This window comes from Limulus polyphemus, unplaced genomic scaffold (assembly GCF_000517525.1).
Source record: "Limulus polyphemus unplaced genomic scaffold, Limulus_polyphemus-2.1.2 Scaffold3805, whole genome shotgun sequence".
Lineage (NCBI taxonomy): Eukaryota > Metazoa > Arthropoda > Merostomata > Xiphosura > Limulidae > Limulus > Limulus polyphemus.
The window spans coordinates 9947-23442 of NW_013669415.1; the positions used below are offsets into that span (position 1 = coordinate 9947).

A 13496-nucleotide genomic window follows, 5' to 3' on the forward strand; every position below is an offset into this window, starting at 1 on the left:
CTATAGCACTGTGTTGAAAGTCGTAGAATGTATATCTTTTTGATTTACATCAAACTTTATGGAAATACAGTGACATTTACTGAATATTGACTTCTAAACTCCATATATCTCTATAGCACTGTGTTGAAAGTCGTAGAATGTATATCTTTTTGATTTACATCAAACTTTATGGAAATACAGTGACATTTACTGAATATTGACTTCTAAACTATATATATCTCTATAGCACTGTGTTGAAAGTCGTAGAATGTATATCTTTTTGATTTACATCAAACTTTATGGACATAGAGTGACATTTTCTGAATATTGACTTCTAAACTCTATATATATCTCTATAGCACTGTGTTGAAAGTCGTAGAATGTATATCTTTTTGATTTACATCAGACTTTATGGAAATACAGTGACATTTACTGAATATTGACTTCTAAACTCTATATATTTATATAGCACTGTGTTGGAAGTCGTAGAATGTATATCTTTTTGATTTACATCAAACTTTATGGAAATACAGTGACATTTACTGAATATTGCAACCATGAAATAATCCAACACGAAAAAAATGCATGAACGTTTCTTCTAATTCAGTCTTCATTACATGTTATTTACATGGTAATTTAATGCAACTTCAATGTGCAAGTACATGCTAGTCTTTATTTAACTTAAACAAAAATGTTAACTATTATAATCAAAGTATATAGATGACTTGTTCGTGTTTGATGGAATAATAAAAACAAATGTATGAATACGTTAGTTTTAGTTCAGTAAATCTTTAGACAAAATTCATCTGTTTCAGCACAGAGAATAACGTATTGCTGAAGTTACACAAAAGCACAAGGGTTTGGGTTTGTTTTGAATTTTGCGCAAAGCTATCTGCGCTAGCCATCCTTAAGTTAACAGTGTAAGACTAGAGGAAAGGCAGCTAGTCTTCACCACCCTCCGACAACTCTTGGGCTACTCTTTTTACCAACGAATAGTGGGATTGACTATCACATTATAACGCCTCCACGGCTAAAAGGGCGAGGATATTTTGTGTGACGGGGATTCGAACCCACGACCCGCAGATCGTAAATCGAGCGCCCTAAAAACCTGGCTATGCCGGACCAAAAGCACAAGGCTTTCCTGTTGTTACTGATATTTGTTTAAAGATCTTCTTTGGTTTTATCTTTCTGAAACGCCACTGTCCAAATCAGTCTTTTATTCTTGATTCTTGTTCTGTTTGTTTGTTTTGAGTATCGTGCAAAGCTACACGTAGGTTATCTGCGCTAGCCGTCCCTCATTTAGCAGCGGGAAAGCAGACTTAGTCATCATCACCCACCGCCAAATCTTGAGCTATTCTTCTACCAACGAATGGTAGGATTAACCGTCACATTATAACGCCTCCAATGCTGAAAATGAAAGTGTATTTGGTAGGACGGGGATTCGAACTTGCGACCTACATATAGCGAGTCGAACACCTTAACACCACCTGGCCATGCTAGCTAGGCCTTCTTGTTCGGAGTAACATAGCGTAAATTTGTGGAAATAATTTTGTCAACGAACAGTTTTCCCTCATAATTTGCAACTTAGAAAATAATACAGAAAAATATAACTAGGTGCATTAACATTTAAATTTGAACGATATTTTACGTTTCTTTATTACCTTCAAAGAAAAAAAAAGCTTATAATTATGTGAGTTCCTTCTCTTTCTAGATTTAGTTTAATAAGTATATATATTTCTAAAATTATTATGTTTCTATTTTAATCGAGAATAATCTGAAACAAAGAATTCTATATTATGTTCGCTGCATGAAAATATTCACGAGAAAAAAATAAAAGTTTACCTTATGAGATGAACACGACGTTGACAAGTAAAAGGGTTATTGTTTGTATGTTTTTCTGCTCTGATTTTGAATTTCATTCAGACATAGTTGTTATTCACCACTTTACGTTGTATTAAACATTCGAATCCCCATTTTGAATACATTTTGCTTTTCAAAAACCCTTGGAATTCACGTAGGCGAAGAAAACTGATGTGCTTGTCATAGTAAAAGCTCGTTGATCTAACTTAAATGCAAATGAAAAGGCATATTTAGCTATAAACAGGTAATCCATGAAGCCACACCCAGAAGTTCGTGGTCTAGATCCACTATTCCAGTGTGGTCTGTAAATCATTTAGAGGATTAAATAGATATGAGCTTCTAATTATCAATTTTATATTTTGAAGTGCAGTAAAAAAAAGTTCCCCCTCATACATATACTAATACTATAGATTTATACACATTCACATACTAGGTATAAAATTTTAATAAAAGTTGGCACAGGCTTTTTTGAAATATTACTTGTTTAACCGCATAGCTGCACAATAGGATAATTGTTTTTATAGTTATAAACTCACAAAGCTTACCGCTGAGACAGCGGAGGGTAGGGGGGGGAGATATTTTAAAAATAACTTTCTCGAATATTCGAATATGTGAACTGGATTTATTTTTAGTATTCCCTCTTAGAAGGGAAAGTGGGATTTCATTTCCTTCTTTATCACTTTACAGGAATGTCTCTACAACGAACAGTTACTGCTATTTCATAGATTTTCTCATTAGAAAGAGGTAAAAACAACAACAACAAATGAATTAACAAACAATCTTAAAACTCGTAATAATTATTTGAAAAGTTAATTAAACTCTGAAAGTGGTGCATTGTGTAAATTTAAGAAATCGTTGGAAAAGAGGTTAATAGGGTAAGATTTGCTAGAAACACGTTAAGTGACATCTGTTTTCCTCAAGTAAAATCCATTGATTGTTAAAGATTCTGTAGGAACCTATTAACCTCAATAGTATCTTATGCGCATGCACATGGGTTATGTACGACCAGATCGATGACTCCTAAGACTCAAGAATAGTTTTCCTTATTTTTAGCTACTGACCAGACAAAAGGCAGCCAGGCAGCAACACTCGCCGCTACAAATGGGATTGACTATCACATTATAACACCCCCTCGACTGAAAGGGCGAGTATGTTCGGTGACAGGGATTCAAACCCGCGACCCGAAAATTGCGAGTCGAGCGCCCTAACCACCAGGCCATGCCAGGTCCATTTTCTCTTTAAACCAAATAGTGGGATTTATTGTCACTTTTATAACGCGCCCACAGCCGAAAGTGCGGCAGCGTGTTTTGAACTCTGAACCATGAGAATCGCAGGCCCTACACGCTAACCACTCGGCTGGAAAGAGTTTGTAAAGTTTCTTTTAAAGTACGTTAAAAATTATTATTCTAGTGTCATCCTACGTTCTGTACTTCTGATTGTCTTGTTTAAAAATCTTACTGCTTATGAATAGAAAAACATAGAAGCAATCAGTAGCAAGCGGCCGTGCAGTGAAACTGAACTAAATCACTTTGTCTAATGATTACGTTGGAAGTTGTCTTTACATTTACTATATAAAAAAATCTCTTGGTTGTTGTTGAAAAGTGGTTTTGCCTTGCACAAGACAGTATCAACCACTGATGTTTAGTCCTTTGCTTTGTCGTTTTTTTTTTTATTGGAACTTCAAGGTCTATACTGTTCAACCTAATGATTCTCTGTTTCTCGTGGAGTTACGTCAATTCAATAAAAACAGTAATATACCAGTATATCTTAAAAGCATTCACTTCGTGAAAATAATGTAAACAGCATTGTAAGGATCTGACTTTATAAGTAGTTTTATTTACAAATCGATGAGACAATGAAAAACATCGCTTTTGCGATCTCTTTAGCATTCACAGAACCTGACAACTTTTCAGAACGAACGTCTATACACATTTTTGCACATGCAAATATTCACATGGTTATATATAAATATAAATTAATTAGTTAAACATATGAAATATACATCTACCACCTCAAAGATTGCTGTATAATATATATATATATATACCATGTGTGTGTGTGTGTGTAAATATATATATAATTTATGAGAACATAATTCACTTTACATTTTGTTGCAAAGTAAAATTTCACTTCTATTTCAAGAACACTATAAGATACTGGCGCCATCTATAGAAATCAATAGAAATGATTAGATCTAATGGTATAAGCCTAGTGTGCGTTACAGGATTACTGATGAAAGTTTCGTACATGACTTTAACTGCTTTCTAATTACTTCCAGGCTGTGCATTTGTGAAGTTTGGCTCTCATTCAGAAGCACAAGCAGCCATCAACGGACTTCACGGTAGCCAAACCATGCCAGTAAGTAAGGACCTACAGTTAAGTTAGCTTTGGAAAGTCCACTAATTTACTACTAATCCATTTGACAATAAACTCGAGTCTACAAGTTTCCTGTCAGAATTATAAAACCAAATAAATGATATATGTATATATATATATATATATAGCTCGTGCACATAATATTATCTATCATTGATCGAGCTGAAGAAATGTGAACTCTTAAGGCTCGAATTGGCGCTCCTCAGCTAGTTATGATATATATATCCATCACGTGTAAAGGTGTTTCATATTTCAACGAGCAGGTATGTGTTACTTAATGCGACGTCTCCATCACTACATTGTTGTTTTCACGTAAACGTTTGTTTTTCAGGATTGCTTTCTATCTGCCCAATTTCTACGTGAAATTTAGAACCTCAATGGAGTAACGTCTCCTATAATCGTTTAATGACGAAGAGATACAAATTAGGCATCATTCAAGAGTAATAACTTTATACTTTGTGGAAAATAAAATTTGAGTTTTTTTTCTTATTTTACTAATGAAAACCAGATTTTTTTATGAACAATGTTATAGCATTATATATATATTTGTAACCACAGAGCCTTGCAAAAGTATTCACCCCTATCAATGATGTCACGTTTTGATGAAATACAAATAGTGTAAACAATTTTTTTAATGAACTTGTTTTTATTCAAGCCTCTAATGATCAAACTGAAGACTTTTATGTGTGAAGGAGGTTGAATGTCAGCAAAACCTGGAAATAAAATATAAAAACTGAATTTTGTTGATTGCATAAGTATTCAGCCCGCTAAGTCAGTACTTGGTGGAAGCACCTTTGGCAGCAATTACTGCAGTGAGTCTTTTTTGGGTAGGTCTCTACCAGCTTTACACAATGGGATGATGTAACATTTGCCCATTCTTCCTGGTAAAATTGCTTCAATTCTGACAAGTTCGTTGAGGATCGTTGATGGACTGCAACCTTCAAGTCTCGCCATAAATTTTCTATCGGATTCATGTCAGGACTTTCACTGGTCCACTCCAGGACATTCACTTTCTTCTTTTGACACCACTCCTGTTGGCTTTGCCCTTGTATTTCGGGTCAATGTTCCTGTTGAAATGTGAGTTTTCGACCCAGTTTTAGATTCTTGACTGACTCAAGCAGGGTTTTCCTTTAGGATTCGCCTGTACTTTGCACCATCCATCTTCTCCTGACAAGCTCCCCAGTCCCTGTTGATGATAAGCATCCCCATAACATGATGCTGCCACCATCATGCTTGGCAGCAGTTGGGATGGTATTGACTGGGTGATGTGCTGTGTTGGGCTTGTGAACAGACGTAACGATCTGAATTAGACTAATCACAAAACATTCTGCCACGTCTGTAGTATCATTTACTGATGTGCTGTGTTGGGCTTGTGACAGACGTAACGATCTGAATTAGACTGATCACAAAACATTCTTCCACGTCTGTAGTATCATTTACATGCTTTTTCGCAAACTCCATACGAGATTTAAGATGACCTTTTTTTCAGTAATGGCTTCTTTCTTGCCACTAGCCCATTCAGGCCAGCTTTGTGTAGGGACCGGGATATTGTCGATGTATGAACACTGACTCCCATCTCAGACATGAAACTTTGCAGATCTTTCAAGATCACTGTTGGCTTCACAGTGGCATCCCTAACCAGTTTTCTCCTTGCCCGGCTGCTTAGTTTGGAGGAGCGACCTGATCTGGGTAGTGACTGGGTGGTATGAAGCACATTACACTTCTCAATGGTGAACACCACTGTACTCAAAGGGCTAACCAGCGACCTTGGAATTTTATTGTAACTTTCTCCTGATCTGTGCTTCTCTACCACTTTATCCCTGACTTGTGTGGAAAGCTCCTTGTTCTTCATGGTTGGTTTGTTGTATCAATATGTGAGTTATGGCTTGAACAGATGCATTTACTCTGAAGTCAAGTTAAACCACTTTGATTACACACAGACAGAGACCATTACACGAATTTTGTGACATTTCAAACTAATCTTTTACACTTGAACCGATTCAGAGTTGCTGTAGCAAAGGGGTTAAATACTTAAGCAACTGAGAATATTTTATTTTTTTTTTGAAAATCTAATTTACTTACATAATATCAGTGTTTTTTAGCTTTCTCAGTTCGGAGTAGATTGTGTACATTTTAAATATAAAGTCTCATTTGAAAGTTTCATGATTGCAAAGTCAGACGGCAACCAAATGTGGAAACTGTGTAGGGGGTGAATACTTTTGCAAGACATTGTAACTTTAACACACTAGACAGAAATAAAACAAGGCTTAAGTAATAAAACTTTATTTTCTTTAAGTACTGACATTAACAAATTGAATCAATGAGCATTTCACATCAGTTAAAACATTTAAAATTCCATTGGTTTTTTTGCATGTTTCTCATCATTTGAAAAAGTGTTTAATTTTTTATTTCAAGTATAAAATATTTTGTGTTAAATACGACCCTCGCTACTTATGTTTTTCTGCTTACAGCCTAATTACTTGTCTAGTTCTGGAAGTGTACTAGAATCTTTGAAGCACGCTGCAGTGTGCTTAAGAAATAAAAAGCCTTAATCAAAAGAAAAAATGTATAGAGTTCAAACACGAAAATCTTGTTTGAAACTTACTGATTTTCTAAAGACTTTAAACCCTTCTTTCATTTTTCCCATCAACATTTTGATAAATACTTCGTGTTTCTTGAAATCCAATTAAATGTTCGCTGGTTAATGGTAATAAGTGTAAGGCATTACAGATACACCATTCCTCACTAATTGGACTGGAAATATCACTGTCTGTGTTGAGAACATTTTTTATCATTTAGTTATCAACAGTATCTATTAAGTCTTCCTTTAAAACTCGCACCGCTGGCACCAGAACATCATCAAGTAATAAGATCTAATATTGCACTCTGAAAGTCACTCTCAAAATGTAAAAGTTACTCTTATCAACATTCCAAAAACACCTTAGGAGTAAAGCTTTATCGATCCAAATTATTTTTTGACGAAAGGTACACGAAAATAAAACTTATAAAAGGGAAGAAGAGATATTATAATTAAGATATTCGTAAAGAGCCCCCCCCAGTGGCACAGCGGTATGTCTGCAGACTTACAACGCTAGAATCCGGGTTTCGATACCAGTAGTGAGCAGAGCACAGATAGCCCATTGTGCAGCTTTGTGCTTAATTACAAACAAACAATGTGAAGATCTTGTAAGGACGACGAAACAATTTATTTTATACATAAAATCCCTGTTACAAAATATATTATTAACAGGTGCTTCTTCATAAATACATAAATTTTTGGTGAACAAGAGAGGTTGGTTTATTTTGAATTTCGCGCAATGCTACACGAGGACTATTTGCTATAACGTCCCTAACTCAGCAGTTATAAATAAAAGGGGAAGCTGTTACAATACACAGTGTGAAATGCAAGTCAGATACAACAAAATTCAGTTTTACAACATTTATATTAATGGATAAGAAAAGTGCTTTAACAATAAAGAAGAACATTTTATTCAAAGTCAAATATATAAATCCTATGTCTGACTAGAAAGGTGGTCGATAAACCTGTGGAGCAGGAGCACTTTGTGAGAGCGACGATTATATTGCTGTGACAATTATTTTATCAAACAACACCATAAGAACTGTTCGCTTCTGTACGTTTTGTACATATATATATATATACATCCCCACGTCCATTTTATCCTATTTAAAATCCGTGCTAACTTACATTTGTTTTTAGCTAATTTTGTTAGATTCGTGTCAACCTCTTAAATATCTCAAACAGTACTAGTACTATATTCTCATCTAAAACTTGGACCAAAAGTTGAGTTATCAAAATACAATAAGAACAGATTCGTAGAGATTTTTGCGTAAAATGTACCTTAAACTCGACTCAGAAATCAAGAAAGAAACTGCCACAATATTGTTTTAAGGTTTGTTTATTTAAAGTTAAGTACAAAGCTGCACAATGGGCTATCTGTGCTCTGTATGTCTGCGGACTTACAACGGTAGAAACCGGGTTTCGATACCCGTGGTGAACCGCTGTGCCATTGAGGGGGCTCTAGAGCGTGAACTTAGTTATGACATTGTCTTATCAACAGATCAGCTATTTTTCTAGCTATAGCAGTTTAAAACAAAAACCCGAGGCAGAACGCAAGACACAGTACAGGTCCATCGTGACAATTCCCTCAAGCAAGTTCTAGATTTTTCTTGGAATTGTATTACTGACTCTTACATCTGCTATAACTCACTAAGTGACAAGTCACTCATTAGGTATGTCCCATAAATAAACAGGAAACCCTGAGTATCTATATTCCATAGTTGTAAACAACAGTCATTACGTCTGTTAATGTTCTAGGTATGTTATATAATATCTTCAGTCGCTCTAGTTGTAAAGTTCGAATTGATTTACATGGTATTCCAACTTAAATATCAACCATTCAATCTACTCCCTTGAGCATAAATCAAGGACCACTAAGTATTTTCGGTTTTCAAATATCACAGCGGTAACTCCGAGGAATTACATCATCATCACAGCTGCTGTGACCTGATCCACAGTGTTACCACATAAATCCACTTTATAGCATACTACTAAACGAATGGTGGAAATATGTGATTTGAAGGCAGTCCTAATGGCTGATCATGAAGTTAAGCCTAACTATACTGATTTATAGGTTGATGATGCCATTGCCGCCAATCTTATAAACAGATGAACTACTCAAGTTCTGGCTTTTCTTTGTTTAGCTTATCATACACAACCAGATAAGCATCACTAGTTTCTTCCTCCTTTAAAGCCAAGTTCACACAATAAGAAGCAATATTCTCATAATCATCATCCTAGACAACGGTTGTTTTCACCCTTGATTTCTGATTCAACCAGTTTTTAAGAGTTTCATCTGTTACACGTGACGTCCGTTTATTCACGTGCTCCACGCACTTTCTCGCGTCAAGTAAACACTGAATTGTGTTCTTCAAAGGTTTGATCTGTTGAATAATGAGACAAGGACCAATCCAATCAGAACTGCTTCACTCTTTTCACACTTTCTCTTTTGACATACGACCACTTTTGTTGACATATCAATTCTTATGCATGAAATAATACAGGTCTTATCTGCTCCACATATTCATTTAGATCCTCTGGCGTATCTGCCCTGAAAAGTAGATCATACATCGTCCACTGGAAACAGTAATTGATTTCTGAACATTATCAAGCTCAGGAAATAGCCACTAGACTTTATTTGATAAGACATCATGTTATAATTATGATATTTCAGTCCGTTCAGCCAAGAAGCACAATCTTCTCAAGCAATACATTTGGTATTGACATAGCCCATTTTTTCTCTTCATCCATGTTCATGTCTTCGGGTGCTTTGAATTATGTTATTTTGATTTATGAATGATGGACTTTGTCAGCTAATGAATAAACTTGGGCCCGATATTTAAAGCAATTGAGAAAAACCAGTTGAAAAACCATACTGATTGTTATTATCATCCTTTTGAAGTTAGAGTAGACTAGCTTTATCTAAGGTTTTTCTCTGTATTGGAGAGCTAACTGTTTAAATTAGCTATATCCAAGGTTTTTCTCTGTATTGGAGAGCTAACTGTTTAAATTAGCTATATCCAAGGTTTTTCTCTGTATTGGAGAGCTAACTGTTTAAATTAGCTATATCCAAGGTTTTTCTCTGTATTGGAGAGATAACTGTTTAAATTAGCTATATCCAAGATTTTTCTCTGTATTGGAGAGATAACTGTTTAAATTAGCTTTATCTAAGGTTTTTCTCTATATTGGAGAGATAACTGTTTAAATTAGCTATATCCAAGGTTTTTCTCTGTATTGGAGAGATAACTGTTTAGATTAGCTATATCCAAGGTTTTTCTCTATATTGGAGAGATAACTGTTTAAATTAGCTATATCCAAGGTTTTTCTCTGTATTGGAGACATAACTGTTTAAATTAGCTATATCCAAGGTTTTTCTCTGTATTGGAGAGATAACTGTTTAAATTAGCTATATCCAAGGTTTTTCTCTGTATTGAAGAACTAACTGTTTAGTTCAGCTTTATCAAAGGTTTTTCTCTGTACTGGAGAACTAACTGTTTAGTTCAGCTTTATCTAAGGTTTTTCTCTGTATTGGAGAGATAACTGTTTAGTTCAGCTTTATCTAAGATTTTTCTCTGTATTGGAGAGATAACTGTTTAAATTAGCTATATCCAAGGTTTTTCTCTGTATTGGAGAACTAACTGTTTAAATTAGCTGTATCTAAGGTTTTTCTCTGTATCGGAGAGCTTACTGTTTAGATTAGCTATATCAAAGGTTTTTCTCTGTATTGGAAAGATAACTCTTTAGATTAGCTATATCTAAGGTTTTTCTCTGTATCGGAGAGCTTACTGTTTAGATTAGCTATACCTAACGTTTTTCTCTGTATAGGAGAGCTAACTGTTCTCTGCCTCAATTCTCCTTGGTGTTGCTTGTTTATCTATTGAGCAGTAAACACAGTACAATATTTACAATGCTTCTCAAAGTCTCGATTGTAATGTAGCTAGTATAAATACATCCAAACAACAGTGTGTGTGAAACACCCTGATTTTATCCAACCTAAAGAAATAATCTACTGGCTGAGAGACCTTAGCACCACTAGCTGCATTATCAGTTCAGATTCTACAATAGACTATGAGCTCCACCTGTTAGATAGCTATGTTGTCTATAGTAGGTCAAATCCCTAGTGCAACTCGACCACTACGGTATCCAAGTCATTAAGATGTTCCTCTGTCCTACAGAACCAAGTGTTTGAGTGTCCAAACTCAGCATCATACACTTATCCACCTCTCCCTGAGTCCAAGCATTCCTAATCAATTATTTTTGCCTAAATCATTTTAATAAACACTCAAGATATTATTTCGTGACACTTCTGAAGTCTGATGAGTTGATTTATTTCGCTTCATTACTACTGATCTTCACTATCACATGATAGTGTCTCTACTGACTAACAGGTGACAGATGACGTATCAACTTCCTCAAAAGCATCAACTCTTCACATCGTGGCGTCTTGTTATTCATACAAACACGCTTCACGTGTTTGTCTCACCCATGGTTTTCAGTTGCTCCTGAAATGGGAGGGCAGTGTGGGCACGTGCCCCAATTTTGACGAATTAGCGAAATGCCCCTTTGAATGGGGAATAAAGTGTTGTGTATAATTATTGTGGAAAGTGGCTATTTCAGTCTTGATTTCAATGTTCATGTTTATCACAGCAAATAAAGTACCTTCAGTCATCGGCGCCCCCCCCCAAAAAAAAATGTTCCGATGTCCATACCTCCTCAATATGCATACTGTTCGTCCTGAAATTCTGATATTCTAGCCACCAGTGATGCCTACCGACAATATTTATCTCATCTGGTTGGTGTCAATATTGAGTTTTTCTAGAGGCATTCCATATTTTTCCAAGATGACGTGGTTTGTGATTAGCACGGTGACTCCTGGTCACGAGTTTCTCCCAGTTATTCAAGTCGAAACTAGGAGAGTGAACCAGGACAGCAAATAGAGGGGTCTTCAATTGAGATGCAACTCCTTGGCTTAATGGCCAGATTGTGAATCCTTGCAGGATGCAGAAGCACTGTGCATATAAGCGAGAACACTTTTCCTAGCTATTTTTGTGCTTTCATAACATAATTATAAACCAATAGCAAACTTCTCGTCCCTCTGGAAATACTGGAAATTACACACTACGTTTTCCAGGTTACAAAGTACAGAAATAACAAGAATTAAATGATTACAGAAACAGAAAAAAAAACACTTTGGAATTTACAATTGACAAACAAATCATGTTCTTAATATCTACGGTAATTTTAGACAAACTTGAAGTATTAAGTAAGTTATCAGATTATAAGAGATTCCTAAACACGTATACAGGAAGAGTGTGAACTTTGACTCGGCCCACAAGTAAAGAGTTTGGCACGAGGTTGTTTTAAACAGAAGTGCTAATAAGGACATGTACAAACATGTATGAATTTGTGCAATTTACTCTCTATGGTGACACTATCTTAACAGCAGGTTAATTTCTGTCTATAGATGCAAGAGTTTAATACAAAATATTCAGCTACAACCCAATATATATAACTGTATAATTCTAACACCACTTTGATTCTGAATTAAATCTGAAAAGTGTAGCTTTTCTTGCAATCATATTACAAACCCCCAAGCTCTCAGAATGCCAAGCCTCTGCTAGAAACTCATCAAGATCAGCTCTTAATGAAGGTAATTGTGCTAAGATTGAAAATCGACACGTTTTTCATCACCCCAAGAACATGTGCAAAACCTTTAATGGCGTCTTTTATCAACTCAAGAACATGCGCAAAGCCTTAAATGGCGTCTTTTATCAACCCAAGAACATGCACAAAGCCTTAAATGACGTCTTTTATCAACTCAAGAACATGCGCAAAGCCTTAAATGGTGCCTTTTATCAACCCAAGAACATGCACAAAGCCTTTAATGACAAGGACTAGCGTAATTCAAAGTTGGTAAAATGCTGTTCGTCTAGAACTCGTAACTAAATACAGAAACCTGTACTAAAATTTTGAAAATATCTATGAATAAAGATATTAATATACAATATTATAGGGTAGTTTAGTTTATATGAACGTATTACAACAGCAGTTGCCACCAAAATTCTATTATTAGAAGTTACAGCTTTTACAGTAAGTAAAATTTGTTTTTAGAACCGGTACGGCATTTCGATCACTGGTTAAAACTTGTGTACTTGAGAATGATCGCACCAGTGTTCTAAACGTCGTACCTGTTCTAAAAACAAATCTTACTTACAGTAAAAGCTGTAAGTTGTAATAAAATATACCTAATCAGTAAGTAAACTCGAAACGAAAGTATTAAAATCCTTTATTGTTAGGAACAGAAAATCTTTATGTTAGTAATTAGTATTGATTCAACACGTATAATTTATTCATAATTATTCATTTGTTTACGAAAATTTGCGAGTAAAAGTAAAACCAAAACTAAAAGTCCATAAGAAAACTTACACTTCTCTGTACTTAAACAGGGTGCGTCGTCTAGTCTGGTTGTTAAATTCGCAGACACGGAAAAGGAACGTCAGATGAGACGGATGCAGCAAATGGTGGGAAATATGGGCCTCGTCAGTCCGTTCGTATTGAGCCAGTTTGGTGCGTATAGTGCCTATGCACAGGTAAGAGGAAGAAATGGAAATGCATTACAACATACTCCAGCAGTTTTTTTTAAATATAAAATTACTTATTGTGGAACCTCTTTTACGTGTATGTGTAATAGCCTGAAAATGGA

General features: G+C 35.3%; 1 protein-coding gene across 1 annotated transcript in view; it reads left to right on the forward strand.

The window, feature by feature from the left end:
• Positions 1 to 13496, forward strand: part of LOC106470072 (CUGBP Elav-like family member 4) — a gene marked incomplete at its 5' end in the record, with an annotated part of 60782 nt that overhangs the window by 9065 nt on the left and 38221 nt on the right. The window contains 2 exons of the mRNA XM_022398616.1: positions 4118 to 4197; positions 13240 to 13383. Of these exons, the coding sequence (XP_022254324.1) occupies positions 4118 to 4197; positions 13240 to 13383 (224 nt within the window). The remainder of the gene's footprint in view (positions 1 to 4117; positions 4198 to 13239; positions 13384 to 13496) is intronic.